The 17695-nt window shown below is 42.6% G+C and overlaps 1 protein-coding gene across 2 annotated transcripts in view; it reads left to right on the top strand.

The window, feature by feature from the left end:
- LOC115379116 (disco-interacting protein 2 homolog C-like) overlaps positions 1 to 17695 on the top strand; it is a 73310-nt gene that overhangs the window by 12198 nt on the left and 43417 nt on the right. Inside the window, exons 2-13 of one of the 2 annotated variants that reach the window (XM_030079813.1) lie at positions 1748 to 1819; positions 2447 to 2551; positions 3800 to 3925; positions 7789 to 8091; positions 8435 to 8557; positions 9253 to 9399; positions 10443 to 10562; positions 12284 to 12481; positions 13617 to 13708; positions 14741 to 14851; positions 16873 to 16996; positions 17524 to 17633. In XM_030079813.1, coding sequence (XP_029935673.1) covers positions 1748 to 1819; positions 2447 to 2551; positions 3800 to 3925; positions 7789 to 8091; positions 8435 to 8557; positions 9253 to 9399; positions 10443 to 10562; positions 12284 to 12481; positions 13617 to 13708; positions 14741 to 14851; positions 16873 to 16996; positions 17524 to 17633 — 1631 coding nt within the window. Of the gene's footprint in view, positions 1 to 1747; positions 1843 to 2446; positions 2552 to 3799; positions 3926 to 7788; positions 8092 to 8434; positions 8558 to 9243; positions 9400 to 10442; positions 10563 to 12283; positions 12482 to 13616; positions 13709 to 14740; positions 14852 to 16872; positions 16997 to 17523; positions 17634 to 17695 lie in introns of both variants that reach the window. The other variant, XM_030079814.1, reaches the window with a different exon arrangement.

Genomic DNA, 17695 nt, shown 5'->3' with positions numbered 1-17695 from the left:
CGCATTATCTCAGCTCGCTGGCTGATTTTTTCCCCCCATTTGCTTTAAAAAAGGAGAGATTTTTCGACTCAACACCTGATTAGATGCCGTGTTAAGACGTGTGATGCAGAACGGCTCTGTTCATGTCGCTGATGTTACTGCAGGGACATGTGAACAGCTCAGTACATGGCAGACAGGTCAGGGATAACAGGGGCTTCATATTCTTTGTGAAGGGGAGTTTAGCTATCACAAACAGATATTCAGCCTCTCTCTCTCTCTCTCTCTCTCTCTCTCTCTCTCCCTCTCAGCTGTTTCCATCCAACTGTCAAGTGAATTCCCAGAAAAATACTGACATGTGAAAAATACACTGGTAATTAGGTGCATTTCCATTAGTTGGGCCGAGGCGGACAGAAGTAAATAAAACACGTCCACCAGAAAACTGGAGGGAATCTTCCAAGAATTGATTCGTACCGGCCAAGTTGTTTTCTTTCTTTTTTTTTCTTTCTTTCTTTCTTTTTTTTTTTTTTACATGTTTTTGTTGTCGTCGGTTTTGTTTGTCATGCTTCATGCTTTCATCTGAAGACATGCTTGATCATATTGTAGCGCCCAAGCTAATGCTCATACAGCTTATATATGTGCTATATATGTTACCTAAACATGTTAAGAACAACGAGGGATTGGTATTGTTTGGATTTTACCGATAACCTTTATTGATTAGAAATGCATTGATGTGGAATTTCAAGGCCGATAACGATACGATAACCAATAACATCACTCTTGCACAAAAATATTTACTAGTTAATTTTCCTACTGTCGTACAGTTTTTGTAAACAAATTGCAGTTAATGCAAGAAAGTCCATTTTAATGACATTTTTCTGTTCATCTTAAAGTGTGAACAGGCGCTCCCCACACACATTAAACATGATGCACCATGAAACACCCAGCATACAGTGTCTGTTTAAAATAGCAGTGTCTAATGACAGCCAGTCAGAGCAGATAAACATTAAATGAATTACTAGAAATAAAGAAAGTGACGGCAAAGAGCTGCAGAATCAGACCTTCAGCTGTTGTAAGAAAAGGCTCCATGTTATCGGATGTAATTACCGGCTGAAATTCCATTATCAGAACAATAACACTAATCGAGTTATCTCGTTTATCAGAGGATAATATATTGGTCACTGCTACATTGTGCATTATTGATACTACTTATTGATACTGAGACTTGTTGTATTGATATAATGCTCGATCACACATCACTAGATATTAGTACTTTTGATATTTGTGATTTCCGACCAAGCATGTGCCAAGCTGTTTTCTCTGTTAATAACATTATGTTTGTTTTTTATGAACATCGAGTTCTCTCTGGTTGGCTGTCAGGTCAGTGCAGCACAACAGAGATTCATTTCAAACTCAGAATTGATCCAAAATCATTGTGATACGTATTGGAAAATAGTGTGATGATACTGATTTCAGTCATATTGCCCATCCGTGTGTAGCACCAGGAACCCCTGACATGTGATTTCTTTATCCACAAAAAAAAAAAGTTTACATTGAAAACAAGCATGTAAGACATGGTTGTTGTTATTTATTTTTAATTTTTATTTTTTTCCTTATTGCATTTGTTCCCTTTCAGCTTTTCTAATTCAGTACATCACAGTTGGCCACAACATTGAGGTTAAAAAAAAGAAAAAAAAAGTACTTGGATGGAAACCAAGCAGCCGTCAGTCAGCCTCTCACTCTCTATCGATCTCTCTCTCTCTGTTTGCAGGGGACATCACTCAGAAGGGTTATGAGAAGAAGAGGTCCAAGCTGATCAGGGCCTATGTCCCACATGCTGGAGGTAACTTAGCAACCTCTGACCCCGCCCCCCACGCTTCCCCCCTCCTCCCCCCTAGCTAAAATATTCCCATACCACCGCTGGACTATCGATCTGGCGTCATGACAAATACGGTTGCGATGATACTGTACTCCACTCTATCGATTCAGTCTCCGGCCGCCACCATTAGTGAATGTAGGTTAAGGCTCCCCAGAGCTCAGCTTGGGCCTGCTCCTCTGTACGTACTCTGCCGTCCTGTAGCTCCACAGGCTCCACACACACACACACACACACACACACACACCTCATCCAGCCAGTAATCTGGGTTTTATCGTTGGTTTTGGGATGCGGGATGCTAGGGGATATCCTGATTCTGTCAACATGCAGCAATACAGTTATCACATTATTTAATTTTGTTTTATTTTGGAACTTTTATTATTACTATTGTTTCATTTTTGGAAGATGGAAAAATCATTTTCCTATCAGATCAAATCATCTCCATTGTTTTTTCTTTTTTTTTTTTTTTTTTTTCTGTATCTATCGCTTTTGTGAAATGTGTATATATGTGTGTACGTGTGTGTGTGTGTGTGCGTGTGTGTATGTATGTGTGCGTACGTTCGTGTATGTGTGTGTCTGTCCGCCTCTGTGTAGGTATGGAGGGGCCCATGTCTCATCGGGCCCCCCTCGGTCCTCCCTCTGCGTCCCGTTTCCACCGGCGGCGAACCTCCGGCACGAGGGACGAACGCTACCGATCAGGTACTGAACCTCACAAGACAACACACACACACACATAGACACACACACACACATCTAACGAGCTAGCAAGACTAGTCGACTAGCTGGACAAACAGCCAGGCAAAGCGATATTACTGCAGCTGGGTAAGCAGTGTGTGTTTCCTCCTCTGGCATGTGCAGGTCTGATGCTCTTGCTATTTTAGGACGAGCCAATCCCTGAAGCAGGAGGCTTAAGGAGAAAAATTATAGCCTTTAATGGATGTGATTTACAACGTGAAGTACTTCAATCATAACATACTAAAGTAAAATTACTGACCTCGACAAGTACACAAAAGCTAAGCTAAGTTCCAGTTAACACCAGTCAGCTTGGATCCAGTCAATAAATTACGGGCTGGAAGAAACGCGGGGCATTTTGAGAAGGGAAAGTTTGTGGCGACGCTGTAATTAGGCTCTTTCTCACCCGCCACTAACACAGGGAGGACTGACACCAGCTCACCCGAGCAGATTGGGACTTTCTCAGAGGCTCAGAGTGTCTCTCACTGGTGGAGTGAAACCTCAGTGGGCGGAACCACAGGACCACAGCTTTTCTGGTTAGGTAACATTCGACTGAAGCCAAATGAAGAAGCTGAGAGGTTAGAGAGGGAGGACGCCGATATTATGAAGTTCTCACAGCTGACTGAAAGATACAGCGCCTCTCGTAGGCCGGTCACTGTCGAGAAATCTTCATTATCCTGCAGCCAGCGGAGAAAAAACACACAAATCAAACCTATAAAAAGACAGCACATCCAAGAGTGCCGCAAGCGCCGCGCTGTCGATGATGCACTTTGATGTTCTGTCGTCTTCGCAGGTTTGGAAGTCGCTGCCTCCCGTGCTTTATTTATTTATATTTGTCCTGCGCTCCTTCCCCTGCCCACTGAGGTTTAACTCAACCAATGAGATTTATTCCTGCCTCCAGAGCCGCTCTGCCTCCAAGTAACATTTATATAACCAAATCTACTTAATCTGCTTGATTCAAAGTGTCCTGCCCCAAAACAAAGCCAAGTTAAGTAGAACAATGAACACAGGAAGGTGCATTTCTTCTCTCTCAGCAATACTGAAAACAACACGGTCTGAACTGCTGTAGTTCTGCAGGAGGCAGGTTAGGTGTTGTGTGGATTGGTGCAATATGTCTCTGTGTGTGTGTGTGTGTGTGTGTGTGACAGAGCCAGCTGATTCTTTTCCCTGTCATCTTTTTTACATCATGTCGTGTGTGTGTGTCTCGCTGAGCAGACGTCCACACCGAGGCAGTGCAGGCCGTGTTGGCGCGGCATGTGGAGAGGAAGGTGGCCGTGCCCATGCCTTCCAAAAGACGCTCGCTCGTGGTGCAGACCTCCATGGACGCATACACGCCTCCAGGTGAGAGACGCACACAACTGCAGTCCACCTCCACACACCACAAAAAACTGTTTATTGATCTGCCGCCGAGTCCAGAGGTCTCGTCTCTATTGCTGAAACGATTAGTTGATTAATCGATTAATCATCGTACAGAAGAGCAATTTAAATTTTAGATAATGTTGTTGGTCTGTTGGTCAGACGAAGGAAGAAATTTGAAGACATCACTTTGTGCTCTGGTCACCTCCCATCACACTTTTTTGATGGACTAAATGATTAATTGATTAATTGAAAAAAATAATCCCTAGATGAATCAGCAATGAAAATAATAAGAAATTCTGCCTCCATTCATTTCGGTTGCAGAAAAGAAAAAGAAAAAAGCAGAAAAAAGTGGAACTGCACTAGAGACGAGTGAATTATCTGACTCTGTAGGCAGATCCTTCATATAAAACAGATTTTGTCAGTTTGTCCTAGATTATATGAGCAGCTAAAGTCATATATTCTGACTCCACACACACACACACACACACACACACATTGCATTTGCATTACATTTTAAGTATTTAATCTGATGCTTTTATCGAGAGTATAGCACTTATTAGAGTACGTTTAAATACGTGAACCACCAACATTGCAAGCTGACAAGATCAAGGGTCAAAATCACAAATGGAGGAAAATATTCCTGTGTCTCAAAAATATTTATGTCTGATAAAGAGGGAGCAGAAGGGAAAAAAGCTAGGGAAAGAGGAGGAAATTGCTTTTTCTTACTTCTCACATCTGAGCTAACAGTTTCTCTCTCTCTCTCTCTCACACACACACACACACACACACACACGGTGGTTATCTGAATTGAATTTGGTTGCACTGACCCCGCAGAGGCCACCCCGTGCCCAGACAGGATTATGTTGTAATGCTTGTGTCAGTGGTTCTCAGCGGCACTCATTTCACCAAAAAATTGCAAACATGCAAATTGACTGAGGCAAACTATTGATAGCTTGAAAACAGCACAGAAAGCCTCGCAGTGTCGCAGTGACACCAAGAGGGCCGCTGAACGTTGTAGTCTGCTTATGTGAGCCCGTTAGCCTCACCTTGGAGGAAACACACTGCTCTGTGCGCTGTGTGAACACACGAGCTTTGCTGAAATGGGATAATTAAGGATAATCTGACCTTGCCCTTTTCCCCATGAGCTCGCAGGATTGAGCATGATCAGAGTAAATATAATAACTTTGATTTTGATTGGGTTTTAATGAAGGAAATGTATTCAATTTGCTCACAAATTAACTTGCTTAGCATTTGAGCAACTTCTTGAGGAAATCTGACGTCAGGCCATAGGAGGAGGAGGAGGAGGAGGATCACTCCTCGTGTAATGTACTGTGAGCACTTTTAAAGCCCTGACAGCACTTTAACTGGATCAGGAGGGTCAGTCCACCACTGAGCATCCAGGAAATGGCCAGTTAGGTTAGGTGAAGGTTAAACTGCGGCAGCATTACGGTTAGAGACAGTATGAAGGTGTCTATTCATGTTTAATGAATTAAGTCTTTTCTGTTAACACTGACTAAAGGTTACTGAGCCTCCTGAGGCCTGGCCCTCTGCGTTCATATATATATAATCATCTAATTCTCAGAGCCTGTACAAATGAAAACCAGTGAATTATAGTCCCCTAGTTGAAACATAGGATCATCACTTTGAGATAATAAAATGTAAAACTCTAAATTAAATATATTCGTCATCAGTCACTGCTGATTTCAAATAAATTGAGACAGGTTTGTTTGCAGACGGATTCTGTGAGGATTTCGAATAGCAGTGACTGACCTGCTTTCGGTTCTATATATAAATATATATGATATGGTCTGACTGTGATAATGATGCATAGACTTCACAACGGCCCTATAATTATCTTTCAGTCTTTCAAATCCATAATGTAGCCCACTCTGAGCAGTGTGACAGAACCATTTTAATGAAGCCGTTTGAACGGTGCGCCTCACTGTTAAAGACCCATTACGTCTTAGAGAGATTTTCATCAAGCATTTAAACAGTAATATTGTGTACTTACAATCCTTTCCCACATCGATTAACACAGTAGAATCAGGCCATTGTGTAATATTACAAGCTGTAATTTTGTTCAGCTAGGGGTTTTGTGTTGTGTTAGCGTGTAAAGACAGGTTTTGACCCTAAATAAATCTACTTAAAATTATGTTATGCTCATGTTTGTACGAACGTTTCTTTCCTGTTAACATACAGGATAACAGCCCTCTAACTCGTATTTAAACGATGTTAGATTGTAATTTTGTTATAAATCGTGTTTTTCTGAGCTGCTGACACTTAAAAGTGCTGTGGAGGGCTTTCAGGTGACGTGACACACCTTTCAGCAGCCAAATTGGAGGCTGTTTTTGAGCCACAATGGCTGTAAAAAGTCAGAAAAGAAGCAAATAGATAATTAACTAGCTCTGCTAACTTGGCTTGCAATGTTGTTGTTCAACTCAACTCAACTCAAACTTAATTATAGAGCACATTTAAAACAACCGGGGTTGACCAAAGTGCTGTACAGATTAAAAGCAGCACAGATGATAGCAATAATTACAATAAATAAAATAAATACTAAAAAATACAAAAATAAAATAAAATAAAATACTAAAAATACATAAACACAGTACTATAAAAGAGAATAAAACAAATTAAAATTAAATTAAAAAATTTGCCAATAGTCCACTTAGACTCGATTAAAAGCCAGGGAGAAGAGGTGTGTTTTTAGCGAGGATTTAAAAACCTCAATCGATCCCGCAGAGCGGATGTGCCGGGGCAAATTGTTCCAGAGCCTGGGGGCCGCCGCCACAAAGGCTCGGTCACCTTTGGATTTTAGTCTCGTTTTAGGGGTGACCAGTAACAGTGTTCTGGCAGGGGTGTGGATATGAAGGAGCTCAGTCAAGTACTGGGGGGCCAGGCCATTGAGAGCTTTAAAAACAAACAACAAAATTTTAAAATCTATTCTAAACGCGACGGGGAGCCAGTGCAGCAAAGTGTGTGAAGTTGTTCTCACATTTGATTGGCACACTATCTGGAGGTCCAGTAGAAGCTGGTATTAGCATGTTAACAGTAACGTGACGAGCCTGCTCGCTAGTTTGTTCAGGTGAGCTTCCCTCTGTTCCAGGGCGCTGGTTTCTGTGGCTAGCCTGTTGTTAGCAGGCAACAAGCTAGCCATGGAAAGTCTTGCCTTGCAGCAGCAGTAAGGTTAACTGAGCTGACTCTTGTCAAGCTGTTTTGGAGTAGAGACAAGCTAACCTGCATTTGGAAAAAAAAAAAAAAAAATAGCCTACGTTATCACACCATTCACTTTAACCCATACTGTAAAACATTCTTAATTTGACCCACACTGACACCACATTAGCGTGTATATAGTGGATATAGCCATAATCTGCACAGCTAAAGCCTGATTTATGCTCACTCCGGTGTCCACGGTGGTCAGAATCGAGGTCTGTAGCTTTGCACCTCGCAGCTTTTGTAACAACACGGCAGTACGGCGCCGCGGAGGCCATATTGGATAAACAGACGATGATCGGTTGAAGTGCCGTTTCTCGCTGCTCCACGCATGAACCATGAACCATGAACCATGAACCATGAACGGCCCCGAAATGACACCGTGCCGTGCCATGAGCTCCTTGAGCGCTGAATGGAGCATAAATCAGCCTTAATTCTCCTTTCTGGTGCCAGCTTGGTTCCTGGGAGAGTTATGATTCACTCTCTGTTAAATGTTTTCATGTTGCTTCTATATGGACAGACACTGTTAAGCTAAAGTTTGTCTGTTCTGTTGTAGCCTCACTGTGTTTACATGTTCATGCTGTGTGAAGGTCTTCTGTTAACATATAATGGCGGTTACTGACCCTCATTAGGCCTGTCCCCCCTGTGCTCAGACTCGTCGTCTGGCTCAGAGGAGGAGGCGGGGCCTGGTGACGACATGTCGGGCATGGAGCACTGGATGAGCCGCCCCGCCCAGTTAGGCCCCGCCCACCTGGGCTCCACTTCCTCCTCGTCCTCGTCCACGCAGAGCGGAGGCAGCGGCAACGCCGGGAGGCTGGCCGACTCGCTGGCGCACACGCACATCTCACACTCTCACCTGGCGCACACACACCTGGCGCACACACATCTGAGCCAGTCGCACCACCAGCAGAGCCACCTGTCGCAGTCACACCATGGTAAGATGTTATTCCTTCTCACTTGTTTGGCTGAACTGTGTGTGTGTGTGTGTGTGTGTGTGTGTGTGACAGATAGGGCATGTGTGTTTTATCCTGTTAAATTTCCATCTGCAAGTCAAAAGACTGTCATCTGAAATAATTTATTCTTACTGTTGGTGCTCTGTTTATGTTCTAAAAGTGATTTGTCAGTTTTGTTGTGTTTTGTTATCATTTACTGCTGAAATGACCCAGTTTTCCCAACAGGCTCATTAAAGTTTCATCTTACCTTTGCATCTGTGGATGAAATCAAATGTACAGTATAACTTTTTTTTTTTTTTTTTTTTAAATGTATGTGTCCATCCAGGTATCGGCCACCTGTCTTTGAAGAGGAAGGGAGCTCTGAGTGTAGCAGAGAATGGAGGCTCTCTGCGGCGATCCTGTGAGTTTGGATCTGACATGCTGTGGCCGCCGCCCCTGGAGTCGGACGGTAGGTGTTGTTACCTGTTACAGGGCGTCCGCAAGCCCTGACAAACTCTTCAAATGCCTTAAGGACTATAGAAACACTAACTGCAGCTTTAAGTCTTACAGCAAGTTACAGAGGTTTTAAAAATGTTATCTTGGGATCAATATTTTTTTTTCTGAAAAATCAACCCAGTCAAAACTGGTATTGTCATAGATTTAACTTGACAACTTACACTCTGTATCACTAATGTACCCATTTCTTAGATTGATTTTTAGGTTTCAGAAGTTATCAAAAACTTCAATATGTCGGCTTCTTCTGCTGACATATCAAATTTTCTTCTTATTTGTTGGTTTTGCTCAGGAAAACAGTTGAATGTGCCCTATTGTTTATTGACATGTGTTGTCCTCTAACAAGAGCACTGCAGAAAAAAAGGCTTTGAAACGGTATTGGTATTATAAAACCATTCCAGCTACACTTGACCCCATGCACATCTGTGTATCACCAGCATTTACATAATTGTACCGCATAAAGGCTATGAAATATAGTTGGATAATTGTGCTCAGGCACTGTAAAGACAAGAATCTAAACAGGAAAATACAAAAATATGGATGACATCTCTTGTCTATCTGCTTCTCTGTCTGTTTTTCTGTCTACCTCTCATCCTCTGCTCTCTCTCTCCATCTGTCTGCTTCGTTCCGTCTTTCTTCGTCTCCCTCCAGAGAATCACTCGGCCCCCCCGGACGTGACTGGCTACTCGTCGGACTCGTCCCACTCCCACACTGAGCGTCACCACATGGCCAATATGGGAACCATTGCCAGGAACACACAGAAGTACGGCAACGCAGAGCGTATGGAGACAGGAGACGGTAGGCTCATGGCTCCGACTGCGGGAAGTAATGTCGCATCATTATCCAGCTCCACAGAGTGTTTAAGCAATAAAATAAGCATCTCAGCAGTCAGCAGCGAGGAGGTTGGTGCAGGCAGGACCGCTGTTTGGTAGAACTGACCGATGACTGCCTCTGTTTGTCGATGTCACTCCCCTGGACGAACAGATCGAACAGCAAGTGCCACTGTTTACATTCTTCCTCTCGTCTTCAACCTTTACCCATCCAGGGAAAGCTGGCTGAGTGGCGTGCCCGTTGTCAATATCGCTGTGCCTCACAGTCACACGGTCACCCTGCGATAACAGGGAGCTTCCCAGTACAAACACCAGAGTTTATACGGTCATCAAAAAACCTGTAAAAATCTGTAAATTTGACAATAGTCTCTGAGAAGTCATGAAAATCAGACAAAGACACTGTCAGCTCTGTTAAGAATTGATTGACTGCTTAAAAAAAATTACAGGGTGGAGCCAATGTGGCGGATTTCTGTTTTGTGTTCATCCATCATTATGTTTTAGTTTGGTGAAGACAGTAGAAAATAGTTTGTTTGCGTCTGTGAGTAAATATTTTAATGTATACCATAAAAAACTTATTTAGTTGTACATCTGTTACTCATATATTCTAGATGGCTCATGTGTATTATTGGAAATATAGACTGACTTTCACAACACATCTACTGTTAAAACACACCTGTTCAGTTGTGACTCCTGGAAATTAGGCAGAAATTTAAAGAGAATTCATGGAAAAGTAGCTGAAAACCGTGAGTACAAAAAGTCAGTGAACTCTTAATCGGCCAGAATTCAGTTTCATTCCTCAAGAACGTCTAGCAGAAGTTGTTCAGGGAGAGAAGACTGTTCCCTTTCCTATACTATATCTTCATCCAGACTTTCCAGGGCCAGTTACTGTGACACTGAACGATGGAGCAGAATGTGATTGTAATGATGTGAGGATGGACGCCCCAGCCTATAATACAGATTGAGCCAAAGACATCTTCTTACCCATGTGTGTGTGTGTGTTTTTCTTTCCAGGCGTCCCAGTCAGCAGTCGTGTTTCTGCTAAAATCCAGCAGCTTGTGAACACGCTGAAGCAGCCTCGCAGACCTCCACTACGGGAGTTCTTTGTGGATGACTTTGATGAGCTTTTAGAAGGTTAGAAGCTCTTTCTGAATGTCTGTCTGTCCGTCTGTCGCTCCTTGGTCGTGGTTTCTGTCCAGTCTGTAAACCAGGGGATTCATCAAGGGTTCTTTGATGACCTGGAGGGCATGGGAATGTTAGGAACGGTTCCTCACTTGATAAGAATATTACTAAACGGTTCCTTGAAGATATTTAAGAGGTTGATGGAACTACCATGAACCTCATGAACTTTTTTTAAGAAGAGGTTCATCAAGGAACTGTCTTGGGTTCCTCTATGTTTTCAGTCTGAAGAGTCTGTAAAGGAGTGGATCTCATCCCATGCACCATCAAGGCCCTGTTTGTCCAGCCAAGGAGCCGCTCATTTAAATTAGTTGCTGTGGGGTTTTGGATGGAATGAAAACCTGCAGATTCTTGAACCTCAGTGGCACAAAAAACACTAAATCAATAAAACTTTACTTACTTACATAAAGGGGATCCATTGCCTTAAAGGTTCTTTAAAAGCGTTTACGTTTTAGAGTGCACGGGTTTCCTTTGCATGTGTGGAATGACTGTGGAATGCAGGAAGAGAGGATTTGGAAAGTTCCAGATCTTGGTAAGTTTGTAAATTGCAATTAAAAAAAAAAAAACAGTATGGAAAAGTAGGGGAAAATATTGCTTTACTGCTCCAGTATACATACGACTGCACATTCCCTGTGGTTTCATCTCGCATAGTCTGATTCGTGCCGCTGTGAGCCATATTCTTCACTTAAAGAGTGGTATAGTATCGTTGCTAGGGCAAGATGAACACCAAAATCTTCAAAATCATATTGAAAAAAAAAAATTCAAATCAAGAAATTCTGGTGTGAAATTTTGACTTTGAAACTGTGAAGTAACCCTCACTTTAAGGGTCTTTCTAGATAGTTTCTGTACACCTGCCGTCTCTTTATTTTGTTGCTGGAACCTTTTATTCTGACAATGAGGTTTTTTTTTTTTCGGTCATGATTATTGGTACATTTTACAGTGTGTTGGAGATAATTTTGCCCAGGTCTTGTGCTGAATTTTCAACACTCGGGAGATGTGTGTCGGCTTTCAGTTGCTGTAAAAGAAATCAAATCGTGCCGCGGTTTGATGAGGCGGTTAAGACCCCCACTCTCTCTGGAACCACATTTTTATGATGATGGCTTAGGGCTGAATCCTACCAAATCCTGCTGTCCCATATCTCTCCTGCCCTGTCTCCCTCTCAGCTTTCATTCTGACCCCGTGGAAAAAAAAAAAGAAAAGATGAATACTGCAGGGAATCAATCGTCCAATCTCTTTTGATGAACAAGTACAGATTATGTGAATTCCCAGGGTGAATTTGTGGCCATGACATAAAGACCTGCTGATCATGTGTATTGGCTCGCTATCTGATCAGCTGCCTTCACCTCTTCTGTGGAGAGTACAGCGTTGTCAAGCCGATAGCATATTAAATACAAAGAAGCCCACAATGTGCTTCATTATCAAATGTGAATGTGTGAATGTTGATGTAGAAAGAATGTAGAAGTAATGCTGCTTTCATGGGACTTGTGAAAAAACAACTGAAAACTGATTTGTGAGAAATAATCAGTGATATGTTCTCTGGAGTTTCGTGGCATTCAGCTCCAGTATAAAGGGCCCCTTCTGTGGTTGCCCTGGTTCAGTTTGGCACCAGATAAAATGCGGAAATCTAAAGTTAGTGCGCTGAACTTTAACAGCGTTATTTCTCTCTGTATCTGCAGTCCAACAGCCGGACCCCAAGCAGCCGCGGCCGGAGGGGGCGGAGATGATGCCTGTGCGGGGTGAGGCGCTCGGCGTGGTCACCAACTGGCCTCCCTCCCTGGAGGCGGCCCTCCAACGCTGGGGAACCATTTCCCCTAAAGCACCCTGCCTCACCAGCCTGGACACAGCAGGGAAGCCGCTCTATGTGCTCACATATGGTAAGCATACACACATCAACATGCACACACACACACACACACACACACACACACACACACACAGAGCTGAGTTAATTGTTTAGTTTATGTATCTGCACAAAGACAAATGTGACTTGAAATGCTTTGATGATCTAGGATTTGAAGCTTTTTCCACCTTTGCGCTCATTTAAAGTTTCTCTGCCAGGTAAATGCCTAAAATGTGACTGTAAAATGTCAATGAAGCGATCAAGAGATAAAAGACAAAAGGTGGTAAAAACCAACAACCGAAACACTGCGAGAATTAAGAGATACAAAATACACTTGAGGAAATTACCCTCCCATACACAGCGTGTGCCTGTTCACACTCACACACACACACACACACACGGAGCACATACCACATATGAATACCACTTGTGTAGTGATCCAATGCTTCATATAAAATACAGGCACACGCATTGACACACACACACACACACATGTTGTACAGAAACTGGGTGTAGCTGATGTTGTGCACCAATATTCAGTGTGAATCAGGCTGGAAAAAGCCCCCAAAGCAACATTTAGACTGGACATCACTGGACACTAAAACTCTGAAACCCAGAAAAACATTATTGAACATTCAAAAGAAAACATAAAATGTGCAAACAAAATAAAATAAAATAAAAATGTAGTGGCAGGTTTTCCTGCCTGTTTTTGCCTGTGTCATATCGACAGTGAATCAGACAGTATGATGGGCCATGTACACACACAGTGGTAACCACATTCTTTTTTACATAAAATAAAAAGGTGAAACAAGTTAAACTTTTCAGATTAACTGTCTGTGATGTTTTTTTATGAGCTGATCAATCATGGCAGCAAATGATGGTGGCAGCTGAGGAAAAAAATCATCGCCGAACCCATCAGTTTCTGTGTTTTTGTCTTTATTCCATGAAATTACACTTGTTCCATAACTCTTAACACTGAACCTCCCAAACTGCAAAATCCCTTAAACCCTTGAAACTCCTCACTTTGGAGGATTTTCTTCTCCTGTCCATGCTGGTGAGGACATTTGGTCCTCAGGCTAAAAGTAAAAGAACACACACACACACACTCATATCCTGTATATACAACACACACGCACACACACTCATATCTTGCGTCCTGCTCCCTGTAGGGAAGCTGTGGTCGCGCAGCATCAAGCTGGCGTACAACATCCTCCACAAACTGGGCAGCAAGCAGGAGCCCATGGTGCGACCGGGGGACCGGGTGAGTCACACTCCAACACACCCACCGCTCGCTCGCTTGTTTTTGCTGCTCGTTGTTAATTTTCTTGTCGGGAGTCCAACACGGTCTATTAATTTTGCAGAGTTGGCCTTGATGGAAACGCCGATGCAAGACTTTCCTTCAGAAACGCTGATTGTTAGTTGATATGTTGTTTTTGTTCCATTGAAGAGTGTAAATTTGTAAGTTTGAGAAGAAAAGTGCTGTAGAAATATAGTCATTACTCTAATGATAACTATTAAATGTCTTCTTTCCCTTCTGCTTGGCAGCCCTCTTTTCCTCCTCTTTTCATCTCCTTTTCTCGTCCATTCATCAAAATTATAGCCGCTGTAGAATAGATGTGAGTTTGTGTTTTGGTGTTTGTCGCCACAGAAAATGTCAAGTGGCAAAATATTTTTGCATGAACAGTTTTGCAGTTGAAAACATCGATAATTACAGTCCAGTTATTACAGTCTTTTAAATCTGAGATGACATTACAATTACTTTAATTTGAATTTCTTGAAGGTTTTAAGGGGTAACGATTCATTTATTGCATCGCTGCATCGATTATTAGTTCTGCCGATCCAGCTGCATCGATCTGCTACGATAAGTAAAGAAGTAAAATGACTTGCCCTGACAATCAATATGAAATGCTTTGAACTGAATCATTCACATTCACCTGGACTTGTATTGTTAATGTCTTCTTTGTGTTATTTTTTTGGTTTACATTTCAGAAGAAAAGGTGTAGTCTCAAATTTAGTCAATGACTTGAATTGTGGTGTACAAACTTGAAAAGAATCGAATTGCTCTACAGAAAAATCAAATGTCCTGTTCTTAAATCGAATCGCCAACTAGTGAATCAAGTTAAGTCTCTGTTAAGCCAAAGATTCACTCCTCTAAGGGGGAAAAGGCTCGTCTGACCAGGAACACCGTCTGCTTTTGACTCGCAAATTATTAAATTATTATGCTCCATTGGAGACGAGACAATGCATGTAAGAGTGTGTATATCTGAATCTTTGCCTTTTTCTCCTCCTCCAGGTGGCGCTGGTGTTTCCCAATAACGATCCGGTGGCCTTCATGGTAGCCTTTTACGGCTGTCTGCTGGCCGAGGTCGTCCCTGTTCCCATAGAGGTGCCTCTCACTCGCAAGGTAGGAAGCTCAGCCCACCCAGCCAAGCAGCAGTTTGTTGGTCGTTGGGTTTTGTCTCTCAGTCCAAAAACACGTCATGCAGAGTCTCAGGTTCTAATCTCACGAGTTGGCGAACAGATCCTCTGTAATTTGTTTCGCAGAGGCGAACAGGTGGCAGGTTATCACAAACTACTTGCTTGTTTACGCTGAAAAAGCTGCACCTTGTAGCAGCATGTCAGCGCCTGGCAGCGCCGCACAGCTTATCAAGCGCACCTCATCGCCTCAGCCACACCAGCAGCCGAGCAGTGCAGCTCTCTGGTCCATGTCCTTTTACATTTCCATTTGACACTCGGCCTCAGAGGGGAAGCAGTCACGACTCCAAGAAACTCAGCTACCAAAGCAGCCACTGAGCTTCTAACATTGTATGTCCTTTAAAAAAAAAGAAAAAAAAAAGAAGACATGGTTGGAAGGTTTCTGTGCTGTTGAATTATTGCTGGCTTAATAAACGGAGTAACAATATCAGATAAATCTGCCTCTCAGTCTGCCTCCTTTTGCCCTTCAGCTGGGACACCTTCACTCGACTCGTGTCTCAAATCTAAACGCCGCGTCGATATCGTGTCCTTGTGTCCTTCACCAGTTGTCTCACAGAGAGCCGTCCTCTCAAGAAAGTGAGTGCAGACAAGTCCTTACTGTTTGAGACACGATCCATCAGGATGCACAGGTTTTGTTTCAAGCAGCTGTGTCCTATAATCTGCTATAAGCTCTCTCAGTGACTGCCAGGCTGCATTCTGACAGCCAGTGAAAATGGCCTAGATCTGTTTTTTTTTTTTTTTTCTCCTCAAATGTGACACAGATCTGATTATTTTATGCCAGCGTCAATTCAGTCTGACATATTCAGTTCTGATTTGGGCCACTTTCGTATGTGGTCCTAAATCAGATATGTGTCTGATTCCTGCTCATGTGGAGCTGTGTGGACGATCATATCAGAATCATGTTTTTTTTTTTTTTCCTCCACTGAGCATGCTCACATCTCTGTCAGAGCGTCAGTATTCATTGACTGTCAGCAGTGGTGGCCAAAACAAAAATGGAGGATCACAGCAACAGCGACAGGAAAGACAGGAGGCTACAAATTTAACAGATGTATGGGAAGATGCTTCAATCCAAGTCCTTTTACGCTTTTGTGCCCTCGGCCTGAAGTGGACTGCCACCACACCGCAGTTACCGCAGCAAACTAGTCAAGAAACGAATGCCTGCTGCACCATTTTATTAATTGTGATGGATTGCTGTGCCAGTGATATCTGCCCACACTGAAGTCAAATATGAGTCACATGCAAGGCAGAAAAAAAGAGGAAAAAAATCAGAATTGGGTCACTTTCGGTGGCTGTGTGAATGCAGCCTGAGGGCTTCCCAGTCATTCCTCCAGGCCAGCTCACCTTATCAATTAACAAATAATCTTTATCAAATTATATTTATCCATAATGAGCTTTGATAAGACCTCTAAGAATATGAAGTGCATTTAAAATTTTTGCCAAGAAATGGTCAAGAAAAAAAGGCCCTCATGTTTTCTGTACAGTTGTCCCTCGCTATACCGCGGTTCACCTTTCACGGCCTCGCAGTTTCGCGGATTTTTCTTTAGTGCAATTTTGCATGCTTTTTTTTTTTTTTTTTTTACTGGACTTATTTTTCTACGAAGGTTTGAACTTTGAGAGTTTAAACAAGAGAGAAAAGTGAGAAAATGTTAATGCCTGTCTGAGAAAAGTGTATAAAGTGTGTAGTGAGGGGTTTTACAGCCTTAAAACATCTAGAATAATTGTAAAAAATAAAGCTGACTACTTCGCGGATTTCGCCTATTGCGGGTTATTTTTTAGAACGTAACTCCCGCGATAAACGAGGGACCGCTGTATACAGGTCACAGAAATTAAACATTTTATTAATGGAAGATCAAGGAATAGTCAGTGAATTTTACATTTGTGGAATATGGGACTTGAAAATTTACACGGTTGTCCCCTGCCCTTCCCCCGCCCCCTTGTACCATCCAATAGGACGCTGGCAGCCAGCAGATCGGATTCCTATTGGGCAGCTGTGGCGTTACCGTGGCGCTGACCAGCGACGCCTGCCATAAGGGTCTGCCCAAGAGCGCAACAGGGGAGATACCACAGTTCAAAGGTGAGAGTAAAAAATCATCAATCATACATCAGTAGTAAAGAGTCGGTGTGTTCTCCACAGGAGGTCTCGTGTTTTATTCACGAGCGTGTGGAAGTGAAGAGTAGTAGTCCTAGTAGAGAGAGTTTGGTTCCACAAAGTGACATTCACCGTCGAAAAATTTGGCATCTACCTCTTAATAAATGATTAGAGACATCAAGTGAAACTGCATTATGATTATGAGTCACCATGAGACATTTGCTTGCAAAATAGTTCTGTCTGTAATGATAGAAGTGTATTTTTTGCCATGTAATGACAGGAATTTTAGATGTCAACCTTTGCCAAATAAATATCTAGAATTTTTAAATTTTTTTTTTTTAAAACACATCCCACGATGGAGCCTTAGTGTAAGACTGTCTTCATTTTTTAGGCTGCATTACCTGTCATCTATTCTGTTTTTCTGCATTACTCTCATTATTATTTTTTCAGTTTTGATTATTTCTGTGTAAACTAAACATGTCCTTTCCCTTGTTCCCTCTGTTCTGTTCCAGGTTGGCCCAAGCTGCTGTGGTTTGTCACAGAGTCCAAGCATCTGTCCAAGCCTCCCAGAGACTGGTTCCCTCACATCAAAGATGCAAACAACGACACCGCCTACATAGAGGTGTGCCGACAGCCCGGTGTACACACAGTTAACCACACAGCATTATGGGAGTTAGGGTTGGC

This window comes from Myripristis murdjan, chromosome 20, assembly GCF_902150065.1.
Source record: "Myripristis murdjan chromosome 20, fMyrMur1.1, whole genome shotgun sequence".
Classification (NCBI taxonomy): Eukaryota; Metazoa; Chordata; class Actinopteri; order Holocentriformes; family Holocentridae; genus Myripristis; species Myripristis murdjan.
Note: the sequence above shows the minus strand (reverse complement) of the source record. Positions and strands in the feature narration are given on the sequence as shown.